At 42.8% G+C, this 17,406-nt stretch overlaps 1 protein-coding gene across 5 annotated transcripts in view; it reads left to right on the plus strand.

Moving 5' to 3' along the window:
* The window catches only part of ITPRID2 (ITPR interacting domain containing 2), an 82,243-nt gene that overhangs the window by 47,901 nt on the left and 16,936 nt on the right, over nucleotides 1-17,406 (plus strand). For all 5 annotated transcript variants that reach the window (XM_084815247.1, XM_084815252.1, XM_084815236.1 and 2 more), the window contains 3 exons: nucleotides 3,332-3,404; nucleotides 13,218-13,309; nucleotides 14,976-16,175. In XM_084815247.1, coding sequence (XP_084671373.1) covers nucleotides 3,332-3,404; nucleotides 13,218-13,309; nucleotides 14,976-16,175 — 1,365 coding nt within the window. The remainder of the gene's footprint in view (nucleotides 1-3,331; nucleotides 3,405-13,217; nucleotides 13,310-14,975; nucleotides 16,176-17,406) is intronic.

The following is a 17,406-nucleotide window of genomic DNA, read 5'->3' on the forward strand; positions in this document are numbered from 1 at the left end:
GTCCTGCGCTCTCTCCTGGAGCGTGCTCAAGTCCATATTCATTGCATCGATGATGCTATCTAGCCATCTCATCCTCTGCCATCCCCTTCTCCTTTTGCCTTCAATCTTTCCCAGCATCAGGGTCTTTTCCAGGGAGTTTTCTCTTTGCATTAGGTGGCCAAAATATTTGAGCTTCAGCTTCAGTATCTGTCCTTCCAATGAGCACTCAGGCTTGATTTCCTTTAGGATTCACTGATTTGACCTCCTTGCAGTCCAGGGGACTCGTAAGAGTCTTCTCCAGCACCACAGTTCAAAAGCATCGATTCTTCGGCGCTCAGCCTTCCTTATAGTCCAGCTCTCACAGCCATACGTTACTACTGGGAAAACCATAGCTTTGATTAGACGGACCATTGTCGGCAAGGTGATGTCTCTGCTTCTTACTATGTTGTCTAGGTTTGCCATAGCTTTCCTCCCAAGGAGCAAGCGTCTTTTAATTTCATGGCTACAGTCACTGACTGCGGTGATCTTAGAGCCCAAGTAAATAAATTCTGTCACTGCTTCCATTTCTTCCCCTTCGATATGCCAGGAAGTGATGGGGCCAGATGCCATGATCTTCGTTTTTTTAATGTTGAGTTTCAAACTAGCTTTTGCACTCTCCACTTTCACCCTCAACAAGAGGCTCTTGAGATCCTCTTCACTTTCTGCCATTAGGGTGGTATCGTCTGCGTATCTGAGGTTGTTGATAATTCTCCCGGCAATCTTAATTCCGACCTGTGATTCATCCAACCCGGTGTTTCTCATGATGTACTCTGCATATAAGTTAAATAAGCAGGGCTACAATATGCAGCCTTGTCGTACTCCTTTCCCAATTTTGAACCAATCGGTTGTTCCATGTCCGGTTCTTACTGTTGCTTCTTGTCCCTCGTACAGGTTTCTCAGGAGACAGGTAAGGTGGTCTGGTAAGAATTTACCACATCTGTTTAAGAATTTGCCACAGTTTGTTGTGATGCACACAATCAAAGGCTTTAGCGTAGTCAATGAAGCAGAAATAGACATTTTTCTGGAATTCTCTTGCTTTCTCCATGATGCAGCGAATGTTGGCGATTTGATCTCTAGTTCCTCTGCCTCTTCGAAACCCTGCTTGTACTTCCGGTAGTTCTCGGTTCACATGCTGCTGAAGCCTAGCTTGTAGGATTTTGAATATCACCTTGCTGGCATGTGAAATGAGCGCAATTGTACGGTAGTTTGAACACTCTTTGGCATTGCCCTTCTTTGGAACTGGGATGTAAACTGACCTTTTCCAGTCTTGTGGCCACTGTTGAGTGTTCCAAATTTGTTGGCATATTGAGTGCAGCACTTTAACAGCATCATCTTTTAGGATCTTAAATAGCTCAGCTGGAAGACTGTCATCTCTGCTAGCTTTGTTGTTAGTAATGCTTCCTAAGGCCCACTTGACTTCACTCTTTAGGATGTCCGGCTCAAGTTCAGTGACCACACTATCATGACTATCCGGGACATTAAGATCTTTCCTGTATAGTTCTTCTGTGTATTCTTTCCACCTCTTCTTATTCTTACCTGCTTCTGTTAGGTCCCTGCCTTCTTTGTCCTTTATCATGCCCGTCTTTGCACAAAACGTTCCCTTGAGATCTCTGATTTTCTTGAAAAGATCTCTAGTCTTTCCCATTCTGTTGTTTTCCTCGATTTCTTTGCATTGTTCATTTAAGAAGGCCTTCTTGTCTCTCCTTGCTATTCTCTGGAACTCTGCATTCAGTTGGATATATCTTCCCCTTTCTCCCTTGCTTTTCGCTTCCCTTCTTTCCTCAGCTACTTGTAAAGCCTCATCAGACAGCCACTTGGCTTTCTTGCATTTCTTTTTCTTTGGGATGGATTTCATTGCTGCCTCCTGAACAATGTTACGGACCTCCGTCCATAGCTCCTCAGGCACTCTTCTATCAGGTCTAATCCCTTAAATCTATTCGTCACCTCCACTGTATATTCATAAGGGATATGATTTAGGTCATACCTGAATGGTTTAGTGGTTTTCCCTACGTTCTTCAATTTAAGCCGAAATTTTGCAAGAAGCAGCTCATGATCTGAGCCACAGTCAGCTCCAGGTCTTGTTTTTACTGACTGTATGGAGCTTCTCCATCTTTGGCTGCAAAGGACATAATCCATCTGATTTCGATATTGACCATCTGGTGATGTCCATGTGTAGAGTCACCTCTTGTGCTGTTGGAAAAGAGCATTTGCTATGATCAGCGTGTTCTCTTGGCAAAACTCTTTTATTTTTAAACTCATATCTTTTAGCCTTGTGATACATTCCTTGGGTTTTTCTTGCCAAGAATACTGGAGTGGGTTGCCATTTCCTTCTCCAGTGGACCACATTTTGTCAGAACTCTCTGCCATGACCTGTCCGTCTTGGGTGGCCCTGCACGGCATAGCTTATGGCTTCCCTGAGTTACACAAGCCCCTTTGCCACAACAAGGCAGTGATCCATGAAGGGGTCTAGTATATATAGGACCAACTAAATACCACAAAACTGTTGAGGTAACTTTTGAGTGTCACAGAACACTTCTTCAAGTGCGATGTGTGTTTTAAAGGAAATTGGTGGGGGATGGGAAAGAGTGTAGGATTTTGCCTGTAGAGGGCATGGTAGAAGCCCCATCTGCAATAAGTTGCTGAGCTTAAGATTGGAACTTGTTGCAGACGGAATATCTACAGTGCCCTCTACAAGTGATACCTTTTGTCCCTCCCCATCCTTTTTGTTTTTTGTTTGGTTTTAACATGAAGTTTGAGGAAGAGTTCTGTTAAAATGCACAAGCCGGCCATCACTGTTTTATGTTTTTTAGTTGGTATTAATAAAGGTCTTATGGTACTGCTCTTCCTTGTGTGTGGGGGGCTAATGTACCAACTTCTTATCTCTTTTTTTAAAACCTAAAAATAACCTTTTAAAAGGATCCTCGCAGGATGGTTGTGATGATGAAAAAAAATCACTATAATATTGTTTTTCTTTGTTTTTCTTAAAAAAAACAACAAACAAACAAACCCTCTCTTATCCTAACCTATTACCCCTGAGATACTGACATAACATCATGGACTTTTCACATTTATTGGGTCCTGTGTGTTCCATCTTAAGTATTTATTTGCTGGTCCAGGAAGTCTAAAAAGGATACACAAATGGTAAACAGCAATGAGTGATGACTTTTGGTTTGCCAAATTTGATTGCATTGGAATTGTTAATCAGCAAAGCAACCAGTTATGCAGAGTATACAGTTTCACATAATTTGACCAGTGAGTATATTGTCTATTCGGCATAATTTTAAAAAAAAACTTTTATTTTCTTCTACTACAGATTCAAAGCACAGAAGGAGAGATTCCACATGCTCTTAACACGGGTCAGCTGGCGTTAACCAAAACTAAAAAAGGTAAGTAGATGCCTTTGCGCTTTTTTTGCTTCTTCTGAAAGGGCTCTGGCACAGCCCCTTTGTTTCTGAGAGCACCCAGTGACATGCTGATTCAAGTCCTTGAAGCTTTTTAAGTAGAAACCCAGCCCAAAGATCCTAGCCTTGCTTCCCAGTTAGGTTTCAAATCATAGTGTTGTCTTGTGAAGCGGCACCTTAAATCACAGGGGATGAATCAGGTTGGTAACCTCAATTAATGGTTTGATTTCTCTGTACCGTCTGTTGGCGATGGGTTGGAGAAATTGAAAGGTTGTACTTCCTTTTTTAAAAAAATCATGGAGCCCTGTAATTTAATATGACCATTTTTAACCATAAAATTACATATCCTTTAGACCTAAATAAGTGTGGCACATTGCAGCATTTTACTGTTCTTCGGAGTGCTGACTGTTCAGAAGTCTTGTGCATTTGGCCACACAGATAGTCTTACGCTACACTCCTACATATGTTTAAGTCTCACTATGCTCAGTGGGGCTTACTCCACAATACATCTGTTGTAGGACTGCACCTTTAGCTTCCAAACGGGAACATGTTGTAACTGATTATGATGAGGCACATCTGGTGAAAAACTTCCATTTTGGGGTGGGCCACATTGGTTGCCTCCATTACTCTCCGCTACTTGGTACAGGGAGGCACAGTGCAGCATTGATAAGCCCCTCCCTCTTTCTCTGTCAGTATATGGGCAGTGCCATTCTCCCAAGGAAGGGAGGAAGGACACACTGGGATTCCCTGCTGCAGCTGACAGGCATGAAAGAATCCCACAAGCATCCCCATTGCCCAGATAGCTCAGTCCTATTCCTGAGCCCTGACTATCCAGGCAAAGAGAAGGGTAGAATTCTGGGAGGCCATCGTAACTGGGCATATGCTGCAGTACTGAGTGGTGTGGTGGTAAATTTTGAAATGCAGGCACTCAGCATGACAGTCCCCATAGTCATACCCACAAGGGGAATGAAAAAATGCACACAGCTCTGTTGATCTCGATCTCGATCTGTGTGTGTGTGTTTAAGTGTAAGCACACATACCCCCAAGAGCAGCAGTAGATAGCATAATATCCAATTTATTAGGCTCAGTTGATGGTCATAAAATAGTGAGCGGGCAAAGGGTATTGTATTGGTTAGAACATTGGGTTTTGTCTGGGGAGACCTGAGATTGCATGAGAAAAGGAAAGAGATATACAACATGCCCCCAAACAGCATAAGACCACTAACCCCAAGATTTTCCAGAAGTTTATTTTCCCAGCACCAGAGAGAAACATGTTATCTCAAAGTCAACAAACCAGCTCAAGCAGTTTCATCTCCACCAGGAGCAGGTCTTTTGTAATATAATAGGCCTTAATTGCCCATTCAAGACCATACCAGCTCAAAATCCTTTGCATTACAGCAGGGATGGTTCACAACAATATATTGCTGCTGGTAAAATCAACTTTCCTCCCAGCTACTGTGAAGATTATAGCTGAGCTCAGACGGAACAGGGAAGTGTGTGACCCACACAGTCGCAGTGTGGTTAACAAGACAGGCTAGCTTGTTAACACCAGCTGGATTTCCCTAATTACCCTTGCTGGCACAAACCCAGATGGCATGGCTTGTTTGAGGGGGCAGCAACCCTCAAATAACCAATGAGCTATTGTTAGGATAGCTATTGTTAGGACAAGGCAGCAGGAGATGACGGTATCCCAGCTGAACTGTTTAAAATCTTGCAAGATGATGCTGTTAAGGTGATGCATGCCATACGCCAGCAAATTTGGAAAACACAAGAATGGCCAACAGATTGGAGAAAACCAACTTATATGCCCATACCAAAAAAGGGAAGCACCAACGACTATTCAAACTATCGAACAGTGGCACTTATTTCACATGCCAGTAAGGTAATGCTCAAGATCTTGCAAGGTAGACTCCAGCAATTCATGGAACGAGAATTGCCAGATGTACAAGCTGGGTTTAGAAAAGGCAGAGGAACTAGAGACCAAATTGCCAATATCCGCTGGATAATGGAGAAAGCCAGGGAGTTTCAGAAAAACATCTATTTCTGTTTTATTGACTATTCTAAAGCCTTTGACTGTGTGGATCATCACAAATTGTGGCAAGTTCTTGGTGGGATGGGGATACCAAGTCATCTTGTCTGCCTCCTGAGGAATCTGTATAATGGCCAAGTAGCAATGGTAAGAACAGACCACGGAACAACGGACTAGTTTAAGATTGGGAAAGGAGTACGGCAGGGTTGTATACTCTCACCCTACCTATTCAACCTGTACGCAGAACACATCATGCGACGTGCTGGGCTTGATGAAGCCAAGGCTGGAGTTAAAATCGCTGGAAGAACATTAACAAACTCCGATATGCAGATGATACCACTTTGATGGCTGAAAGCGAGGAGGAGCTGAGGAACCTCATGACGAAGGTGAAAGAAGAAAGTGCAAAAGCTGGGTTGCAGTTCAACCTCAAAAAAACCAAGGTTATGGCAACCAGCTTGATTGATCACTGGCAAATAGAGGGAGAAAACTTGGAGACAGTGACAGACTTTGTCTTTCTAGGCGCAAAGATTACTGCAGACGCTGACTGCAGCCAGGAAATCAGAAGACGTTTACTTCTTGGGAGGACAGCAATGACAAATCTTGATAAAATAGTGAAGAGCAGAGACATCATACTGACAACAAAGGTCCGCATAGTTCAAGCAATGGTATTCCCCGTAGTAACCTATGGCTGCGAGAGCTGGACCATAAGGAAGGCTGAGCGAAGGAAGATAGATGCTTTTGAACTGTGGTGCTGGAGGAAAATTCTGAGAGTGCCTTGGACTGCAAGAAGATCAAACCAGTCCATACTCCAGGAAATCAAGCCAGACTGCTCACTTGAGGGAATGATATTAAAGGCAAAACTGAAGTACTTTGGCCACATCATGAGAAGACAGGATACCCTGGAGAAGATGCTGATGCTAGGGAAAGTGAAAGGCAAAAGGAAGAGGGGCCAACCAAGGGCAAGATGGATGGATGATATTCTGGAGGTGACGGACTCGAGCTTGGGGGAGCTGGGGGTGGCGACGGCCGACAGGAAGCTCTGGCGTGGGCTGGTCCATGAAGTCACGAAGAGTCAGAAGCGACTGAACGAATAAACAACAACAAATTGTTAGGATATTTGAGGGTCCGTCCCCGTCCGTCCCCCGCCCACAACAAATCATGCCACCCAGGTTCAGACGACATGGTAAGCCACGCCACTAAGGGTAATTAGGGAAATTTGGCCAGCATGCAACGAGCAATGCCAGTGGGAGAAATAAGGCACCATGGCTTATTTCCCTCGCTGCGATTACGTGAACTGCATCATTGTCCCTGCTAATCAAATAGTCCCAGCACTTTGACCCTGCAAGCTCTGTAGCTCCTCTACACTACTGGTAGTAGCAAGACGATGTCCTTGTCCTTCAACCTTGGTTAACCCCCCCCCCCCCATGAAAGCCCTATCCAGCCTTTTCCAACCTGTTACCCAACCAGATGTTTTAGATTTCAGCTTCCATCTTCCCCAGCCAGCATGGCCAATGGTCAGGAATGCTGGGAGTTGTTTTCTAAAACATCTGAAGAGCACCGGGTTGAGAAAGGGTGCCGTAGTCTTATCCTGCAAGATGTTCTCTTATTTCTGTTGACCTGCATTCTATTGCCTGTTTTTGTCGTTAATGACGCAACCTGGTTGAGATGTACAGTTTACTTGTAGGCTGTTTTTCTGCCTTTACCAGAGTTATGCTCTTCAGCACAGAATGTTATGAACTTGTTATGAAATGTTATGAAATTACTGCAGTCTGAAAGACTTTAGCAGGCTTGTAGTAAAATGTACCACATTTGATTAGTTTTCACACTTGCTTAAAAGAGCTAGAGACCATAAAAACATTCTCGGCATTTGTATATTAAATACACTGCATTTTACAGCTCCTGATCCATGCATTAATGAAGGCTTTTAACATGTGCTCCTTATGAATTGTGCTATGTACATTTTTCAGTCTTAATGTAAGATTTGTCATAATCCCCTAATTTTTGAAACACATCAGTGGGGGTGGGGAACAGAGTACTCCTGTACAGATGATATGATGTACTTTTGAGGTAATGCATTTTAATGTCCAGAAAATGAGTTTATCTGGTATGTTCAGCACTGGCATTTGTTGTTATGTAACCCAAATGGAGATATATTTTGCTTACAGGGTTTCTCTTTGTGAAGCTGCCGGATTGGAACAAAAAGATTCACTTGCTATGAGCTATAAAAATGAAGTGCTGCTGAAATGTTCAGTATGCGCCAACGCTAGCTTGGGGAAACTTGTTTTAGGAAAGCAATGTTACTTTCCCCTCTTCACTCAGTAATGGCCTGATGAGTGGATCTTATGCAGATCGTGAGGCCTAGCCCACTGGCTTTCACTATAATAACCCCAACTCTCATTTAAAAATAGGTCTTCAGCAAATTTAAGAGAGAAGTTAATGCTTGGGTGTCTTAAAAGCTCAGGAATCAAATATGGCCATGTGAAGCTGCATGGTTTGATCGTCAGACATTTAGTATTGTCTACTTTTGACTGGTAGCAGTTCTCCAAGTCTTGCTTCCTAGCCTTGCTTCCTGAGGTCCTTTAAACTAGAGATGCTGGATTGAAGCTGGGACCTTTCTGGATGCAAAGTATGTGCTCCTCTATGCAACTTCACCTATGGCCTAAAATCACAAATCCAGGTGAGACTCAAACCTGCATTTTCTCTGAGGTGCAATTGGAAGTCATGCCCTTGATTATTATTTTCATGCCACTTTCCTCTTCAGAACCTCAGGTTGGTGTACAAGTGGGCTCATTTTATCCTTGCAACAGCTGTGGGTTGTATCCAATGTTAGCTCTACTTAAAGTAGATCCATTGAAATGAATTGCACTTATATCAAGCTAACATTCAATACAACCCTGTTTGAGGCTGATTGGCCCAGTAAGTTTCATAGTTTAGCAGGGATTTGAACCTGGATTTCCCAGGTCTGACACTGGGTGGCATAAGACTCTGCTTAGACCTCTTCTCTGAATTTTCCTGGGCCCCTAGAAATCTCACAGACAATACAAGGATGGCCAACATCACTCAGTCGATTTTACGGATGCGCTTACAAATGGATCCCCTGATATGGAATCTCATGGTTTTGATTCAGTAACAGTAGCTTGACTTTTATTGTGGCGATTGCTTTGATGCTCTCTGCTGGCCAATGCCCCTTGCCACTGTGTTTTCTGGGAAATACAGATTAGAGGACTAGGACACATTGGGTATAATGAGACATTCAGAGAACTTTGTGGGGCTTTCTTTGGTTGACCAGTGAGGGAAAGCTAGGAACATATGCACTCAAAGCAAATTGGAGCCCATAGAATCATAAGAGCAGGTGATACAGATTAATAGCAAATAAAGACACACGCGCGCGCGCACACACATTCCTCCCTCCCTCCTCCTCCTGCCCTCAACAGCTTCAGGGTTGGGTGGAAAGACTTGAATGAGATTGTGCTGTTGATTCCCTCCTGTTTTTCTGGTTTCAAGGCTAGATCTGAGTCAGAAGAATGTAAAATTGACTAAGGTAGCAGGTTCAAACGAGCTTGTTTAGTGGATAAGAATGTATGATAAGGATTGGTATGAAGGGAAATTTGCTGAGGTGAACTCTTGAAATAAATCCTGAGTGTGTTAACAGATTTGTATGTCCTTTAGCGCACCCAGTAAGAGCATGTACCCCACCCCTTCAGCTGTCTAAGTGTTTTGGCTATTGTTTCTAAACATCATTTGCCCTCGGCTTTCTGCCACAGAGCGGGCTGATATCCACATCAATGTGTCTATGTAATCTTACCATTTAATGCTTTTTCTTTAACTTAGGGTTCACAAATGACAGCCTAATAAAAACTCAGTCACAACTACTTTGGTCTCCCTCGCCAAAGAGGGCAAGGAATCATAGCTCAGTGATAAAGCATGTGCTTTATGTGTGCAAGGTCCCAAGGGCAAACGCTAGCATTTCCAATTTTTTTAAAAAAGAAAAGATAGCAGGGCTGTAAGAAGTCTCTGCCCAAGACCCTGGAGTCAGATAATACCAGAGAAAACCATGCTAGATGCGTGATGGACCAGTGGTCTGACATGATATAAGATAGTTTTGCATGTTGGGTTTTTTTCCTTTTTTTAGTTCAAAAGTTGTTTTTAGTTATATGCTGTTTGTATATATTGTCCATATGTTTTTATTTAAATGGCTTTTAAACTTTGTATATTATATTTTAATGTTCTAGCTTTCGTAAACCATCCAGCGACCTTCGGCTATGAGGCGGTATAGAAAATAAATAAATAAATAAGATACAGTTGTTGAAATAGTGACAGTCCCTTTCTTGCAGAAGAGCATGGTGCATAAATGTTGGACATGCTTGTTGAATTTAGATTATCTGAAAGAACAGGAAGACAAGATAAAAACAGACATTGGAGTGTGTTTCTGTGTGTGTGTGTGTGTGTGTGTGTGTAAATTCAGTATTTCTAGATAAGTTAAATTAGATATCTGTGTATCTAGATATAGACGTATTAGATTCTATAGAAATACAGAATGTGCGCGTGCGCGCACACATTCACACACACATATAATGGGTAAAATCCAACAGAAGTCCTACTTAGAGGACACCCATTTAAATGAATGAGACTTAAGTCAGTCATCACTAACTTGAGTCCAGTCCATTTACATGGGTCTACTCTAGGTAGACTTATGTTGGATTTTGCCCAATGAGTGTACATACATTGGTTTGGACCTAGCATTTTGCCTCCCTCAGATGGAAGGGCTCCTTCCATCCATTGAAGGCTTTGATCCAGCAGGTGTTTTTCGTCCATTCCTCTCTCCCACTGCAGTCCCCTATGCCTTCCCAAATCTGCCCCCCGCCCCATTTCCACTGGAGTGTTTTCAGTAGAACACCACTCAGGGGGTGCTGCTGGTGGCGAATGTAAATGCTGGATCCAACCCATTTAACTCTTGAAATTGGCAAGATGTTCAAAAGAAAAAGCCAGCTTCTTATATAATAAATTATGGGTTAGTGTTGAAGAATAGCCTCAGTCCTAGTAGCTTTTTGCTCAAGCTGTTCTGTGACAGCTCCCTCCAGAGTAATCTTTATGATGTCATATATGTAGCTGTGACAGTGTGCAGTGCCCTAAAACTATCTGCATTCAAACATCCTCCTTCTGTGCTCCATCCGTTTATGATGGGCTACACAGATATGATATCTGCAATGTGAGAATTCATTGTTTCTAGTTTCTGCTTGATAAATAGTTGCAAACAGACTGCGCTTTCATACACCAGCTGAAGCTGGCACCAAAACAAGATACCACCTTACTGTGTTTCATATATGTTGACACCAAGAATGTCTTTCTCGCATTTAAAAATAAATAAAATTCTTCTAATAGGAGAGAGAATTAAGTTGGAAGCCTTCCCCATAAAGTAACTGCTACTCATCTCTGAACAACATTTGTGTGAAGTCATCCAATTGCTCACATCTCGTGAGCTCAAATTCAACTGCAGCAAATTTCAAATGCTTTCTCAGTACATAAAACCTCTCGTAATTCATGTCATCCACTCTAGAAGACTCTAGAGTGCTTTGGACTCCAATTTATTTATTTTTTCTTTCATGTGCAAGTTGTAAAAACGTTCTTGTTATCAGTTCTTGTGGAGTTAAAAACCTTTAACCATCCTATAGAAAATTCCACAGCTCCATTGTCAGACATTCATTATAAACTATACCATTTCTTAGAACAATTTAGTTTGGATGGGGAAAAGAGGACTTCGGTTCCTGCCAAAATGTTTACTCTAGCTGTGCATTTTAAATTTCCATAAAATGTGAATCCTGTATTGTAAAATGCCTATTTGTGGCTTACTTTATTAATATTGGGATTTATAGTATGTTTGAAGGTTTTCCCCACACAGGACTGGGGCTGCCTCCAAAAGTGTGCGGGGTTGCCTAGCATCCTGCTCCACCAGCACTCGCTGAGGTAGTTATATGTGACCACTGCCAGCATGTTGACCTGAGCTTGGATTGGTTTGAAGCACTCCCTTGCAACTGGGTGTAATTGGGCATTTGTAGTGGCATGCTAAAAGCCAATCTTCACTGAGTTCAGCATATATTGGTCCCAGTCATGCAGCCTCTTCAGTGCATTTTGCAAAGGTTGGAACTCTGTGTTAAGGTAAAAGATGTTTTGTTTTGTGGTGGTGTGTTTTGTCCATTTGCTTGCTTTTTGGTGGCAGCGCACACTGAGTAAAGTGTGTGATCTGAGTCTGAAATGTAGTAATCTTAAAAATAATGAATATTTTAGTTAGTCTTTTGCAAAGGGAACTTGCATTTATGAAGTCTGTCTCTATAAAAGTCAATGTTCTATCACACTCTAGTATGAGCAAGAAATGGAGCCCAAGATGTGCTGTGCAGATACGAGCAAGCTTGGTTCTTCATGGCTGGGATCATGTGTAGGGGAGAAGCAGATTTAGTTTCTCATTTTAGTAGGACTTTGGGATTGTTTGTCTTATAATATTTATTTGCATTATCAGCAAGGATCAGGTCTAGTTTTTATGGCTTCTTAACCTAATGTGTAGATCTACCGATGACTTGAGCTGGAGTATTTTAAGCAGATCGAGTACCATTGAAATCAATGGAAATAAATCATCTGAAATTCAGATAACGCCACTACTAGACCAAGCTGGCACCACTTGTGTTCCACCAGGCTGAAAGCACTCTCCAACCATGTATTGGGGCCTGGAAAATGCTTGGCAACCACATTTTTCCATCCCAGACTGATGGCAAAAGCAGAAAGTTTGTTGAGTGGCTGTGTGTGTGTGTCACTGCGTGTGGCTAGTGGACTTTATTTGGCTTCATTGGTGGAAATTAGTGTAGGCCTGTGCTAGATAGAACTTGCGGCTCAAGAATCATCTATCATTGTCCTTGTAATAAATACCAATGTAGATGTCCAATGTAATCATCTACATTGCCTGTGTAGTAATACCGAGGTGGAAACTATATGGCATATTTTATTGTTCTGCAGTTTTTATCAAGGGGCTAGGAATGACAATTTAAATCCTATTTTACAGTCCTTCCCTAGTCATCCTACTGAATTCCTAATGACCCTATTACTTCAGAGCTCAGACAAGTCAATTACCGAGCAAGTGGCCAAATTCCTAGATTTGGCTATTTTTATTAGATCCGCTATGACTAATTGTTTTCCTAAAGTTTACTGACTGTTCTACTCCATGTATGTAATTTATCAGTTGGAATAGTCTATTGGCTGCAATAAAGATTTATTATTATTATTAGGAATCATCTACGTCTCTTCCAGCTATGATTCAGAGGAGTACTGATTTTATCGGGGAAAAAATCCTCAGAGGTTTAGTCGTTCCTGCCTAAACTGCATCATGCTCCTCTTGCAGTTCCAGTAAACTGTACATGTCTGTCCCACAAAACAGGAACAAAATGCATGAAGGACGGCCACTATCACAGTTCCAGTCAAAACTTCACATATATGACATTTTTGAGAGTGTGCTTTTTTTGGTGCTAGACCTTATGATTTGGCACAGAAAAGAAAATAATTGCCTCTCTCATAGTTACGATGCTCACCATGTGATTTGGCATAATAGTAGTGATTTCAAATGCCAAGTCTTTGGGATGGGACAGGGCAGGTATCTCATTTCTGTAAATAAATGCATGTGTCCTCTTGTTAGTTAAATACAGACTTGGGGATGTGGTGTTTCAAAAGAACTGGATGAGACGCCTTTAGGTTTATTTCCACTTCTTCTTTTTCCCCCTCCGCAGACCAGCTATTGCGATCAGCAAGTCAGCATTCTGACAGCAGCGGTTTTGCAGAGGATTCTTCCACAGACTGCTTCTTGCTAAATCAGCTGCAGGTAAGTTTCTCACATGATTGGCATGTGTTCTTCTTTTTCTCTCTCTTGCTCACACATACACATGTATACACACGTGCTTCGCTTCCTACCGCTTTCCATCTTAGCAATTCACAATATGTGTGAGGGACAGGTAGCACATAAGAACATAAGAAGAACCATGCTGGATCAGACTAAAGGCCTGTCTAGTCAAACATGGTGTTCGCACAGTGGTCAACCAGATGCCAATCCTCCATGCAGGCTTTGAGTGCAACAGTGTCTTCCTGCTGATGTTTCCCAGTAACTGGTATATGCCTCTGATACTGGAGATAATAGATAGCCATCATGACTTGTAGCCATTGATAGCTTTATCCTCCATGAATTTGTCCAATCTCCTGTTAAAGTTATTGGTAATCACTACATCTTGTGGTAGCGAATTCCATAGTTTAACTAGATTGATTGATTGATTGATTGATTGATTGATTGCATTTTTATCCTGCTCTTCACCCAGAAGGCACCCAGAGGGGCTTGTATACACCCAAGGGAAACGAGGTGGTTCCTGCCCGCAGGCTTATAATCTAAATTTAACAATGCACTGTGTGAAGATGTACTTCCTGTCATCTGTCCAGAACCTTCCACCAATCAGCTTCATGGGATGACCCTGGGTTCTAGTATTAATGAGAGAGGGAGGAAAACATCTTCCTATCCACTTTCTCTACACCATGCAAAATGTTATATTCCTCTATCATGTCCCTCCTCCACTTTACTCACCTGTATTCTAAGCTAAACAGTCCCAAGTGTTGTAACCTCTACTCATACAGGAGTTATTCTAGCCCCTTGATCATTTTGGTTGCCTTTCTCTGCATCTTTTCCCATGCTACAATATCCTCTTAGAGGTGCAGTGACCAAGGACTGTACACGGTATTCCAAGTGAGTTTGCACTGTAGATTTCAGTCACAGAATAGTAGGGCTGGAAGGGGCCTATAAGACTGTTGAGTCCAACCCCTTTTTATAAAGGCATTATGGTATTGCAGTTTCAGTTTTGATTCCTAAAGATTCCCAACATAGAGTTTGCCTTTTTCACAGCAGCCACGACCTGGGTTGACATCTTCATTGAGCTATCCAACCCAACCCCAAGATCCTTTTTGCAGTCAGTTTTAGGTTTGGGGCTGCTTATAACATAACATCTTAGGGCTCATCTGCCTTGTAACATAAAATAACAATAAAAAAAAGCTTTCCTCCACCCCTGTGGCATATTTAGCCCACTACTAATGCAAGTTATTGGTGCTAATTGGGACAGAAAAGCAGTCCTGTACGGATGTCATGGGCAGCACTCTGGGTGTTTGAGTGGGTGCATTGAGAACAAGGAAACATGTCATGTTGGTTTAAGTAAAGCAAGTTTTGCTTGTGCCATGACTTTCTTAAAGGACTGCCTGTGCAGGTCTTTCCTATGCAATTGTCATTGTCATCTTGCTGGCTTGAAGACATTTCTCTATATGAAGTGAAAAGGAATCTAATTTAATGGCCAAAGATGACTTTAAAAAAACAAACTTGCATGGTTCAAAAATATGATAGATTAGTGCCCTCTGCTGTTACATTTTTTTTTCTTTTCTGTGTGTGAAGGTGCAAACATTTTGGTATTTTTCATTGTCACTTCCTCTCCACCCCATTTCACATGTGCTCTTGACAGGGACACGAATCATTGCAGGCCATGGGAAGCAGTGCTGACAGCTGTGACAGTGAGATGACTGTGACATCTTACAGTGAAGAACTGAAGACACCAATAGGTGAACAACAGCCCTATTTTAATGAGCTTGATGAGGAGAAATTCCTCCTCTTAGAAATGGAGCAACGGGAGAGGGAGATGGTTTCTGAGGCTAACGCAGGAGGAGGGAAGAAAATTCCAGGAGGCGGAGCTGAGCAGGCTCAAAGTGAAGAAGATAAAGAACTTGGCAACAGAGGTTTTGTTAGAAAAAATGAAGAGGCCGAGTCTGAAGTGTTGGAGGAAGGCAGCGAAGAGAGCGATGTAGATAAAAGCAGCGAATATGAATTCCCTCCATATAAAACTCACCACATCCTTAAGTCAATGTCCTCTATAGAAAGCAGTAGTTCATCTCCTTCCTCTATAGAGCGGGTCGGCATTGCTTTGCAAAGAGCCCAAAGGAGGATCAGTGGTTCACCTGATTCCAGAGCTGGTCGCAGTCTGCTCAAATCAAAAGACCTTCTTCTCAAGCAAAGGCATCGGATTGCTGACCTCGGTTATCCCCTGAGGCGCTCACAGTCCCTGCCGACCACATTACTAAACCCAGTGAGAGTTGTCTCATCAGTCAATGTCCAGCTAACTCTGGGGCAAACTTTATGTAGCCCTCCTTCTTTTACTTACAAGTACGACACACCTGAGGAGGGTGGGAAGGAGGATAATGAAGAAGAAGAAGAGGAAGAAGAAGAAGATAAATCTGTCAGTGAGGTCAATGACAGTCCCCCCAAGTGTACATCCACCCTCTTCATTCCTCCTTCATCCCTTAGAAAAGAACCTTCCCAGCCTGCAGTGAACAAGGCGGTGGATGAGCTGTGTCGGAGAAGAATACAGAGTTGCCCTTTGCATCTCCCAGCACGTATGTCTCAGTCGTCGTGTTCGCTGCACTCGCTTCATTCCGATTGTCCGGACCTGCCCTTATGCGCCCACATGAGAACGTTTAGTACCCAAAGCATCCCGAGCACCCCTGGGTCATCTTGCAGTGGCTTGCCTTCCTGTTTTAGCTGTCCTCACTCACTGAGGCACGTGGGGCACCCCCACCAGTTCCACACCGTGAATCCACCCTCCACGGTTGAAATGCAGCTGAGGAGAGTCTTGCACGACATCAGAAACTCTCTGCAAAACCTTTCACAGGTAAGAGATCGTTTAGTTCAATGTTGCAGCCTAGCCTTCCCCAATGTCTTGGACTACAGTTCCTATAATGCCCAGCTGCAGATGGTGGGAGTTGTAGTCCAATCCACCTGGAGGACACCAGGTTGGAGAAGGCCGCTGTAGCCTGTATATCGCTCTGTGTGTGTGTGTGTGGGGGGGGGGGGTTACATGTGCGTTGCTGACTTAAGACTGCTGGCATACATACACCTTGAGTTTGGTTGTTTGTTTAGATCAGAGGTGGGTAACTTCAGGAGTTCCCGGAACCAATTTTCAGCCCCCGCCTTCCCCTTGGGACACATTACTGCTACTACGCTACCCATGGCAGCAAAAGAAATTGGCAGCTTGCCACTGAAATTTGACAGAAAACCACTATGGAGACTCAAAAGGGGAAAGTTTAGCTTGAAAACAAGCTAAATTTGGGACTTCTGAGGCTCCATAGATGGAATAACCACCATTTTTTGTTGCTGTTGCGGTGCTGAATTTCAGCAGTGTGAGGGCAGCAGTGGGGATGGTGGGGCCACCCTCAAAGCCATGGGGTAGCCCTGTGTTGCCCACCCCTGATTTAGATTTATGATCCCTAAGCCTGAAGGAACTTAGCAGTGCTTTTACATGTCACTTATTCTAATGACCAAGAGAGAGAAAACTTGTTGAACGCACCATCCCATGAGTCCATTGATAATGTGAGGGAACTCCCAGATCCAAAAGAGATGCTCTTTCAGCTTGATCATACTGCCTTTCACAGAAACAGGGCAAAGTTGAAATATGAAAAGTCAAATCTATGAGGCCTGAATTTGATTTCTTTCATTTGGGATCTGTTGTAGCAAAAAGAATAAAAGAGTCTTGTGGCAACCTTGAAGACTAACAAATGGATTATGGTGTAAACATTATTGGAGTGTGTCTGAAATGTGTTTGAACTACATATAATTCTCATTTACCCCATTGGGTTTTTTCCCCACTTTTGCCTGTCTCTTTTGGGGTTCCAGATTTGTTTTTTTTCCCTGAAGCTTATTCCATAAATCTGTTCGCCTTTAAGGTTTCACAAGACACTTCATTGTTAAGGGCTACCTAGAGAGTTCTGCTGTTCTGAAACTGAGGTGAGGCCATTTCCCAGATGCCACAATCTTGAGGGCCAACATGGTATGGGCAGGACTGGAGTGAATGGTATGTGTAAAAGCCAAGTTCATTGAAATGTGATATGAGTGTGAAAATCAAG

Source organism: Heloderma suspectum, chromosome 1 (assembly GCF_057233095.1).
Source record: "Heloderma suspectum isolate Gila_16-S chromosome 1, 16-S_ref, whole genome shotgun sequence".
Taxonomy (NCBI): Eukaryota; Metazoa; Chordata; class Lepidosauria; order Squamata; family Helodermatidae; genus Heloderma; species Heloderma suspectum.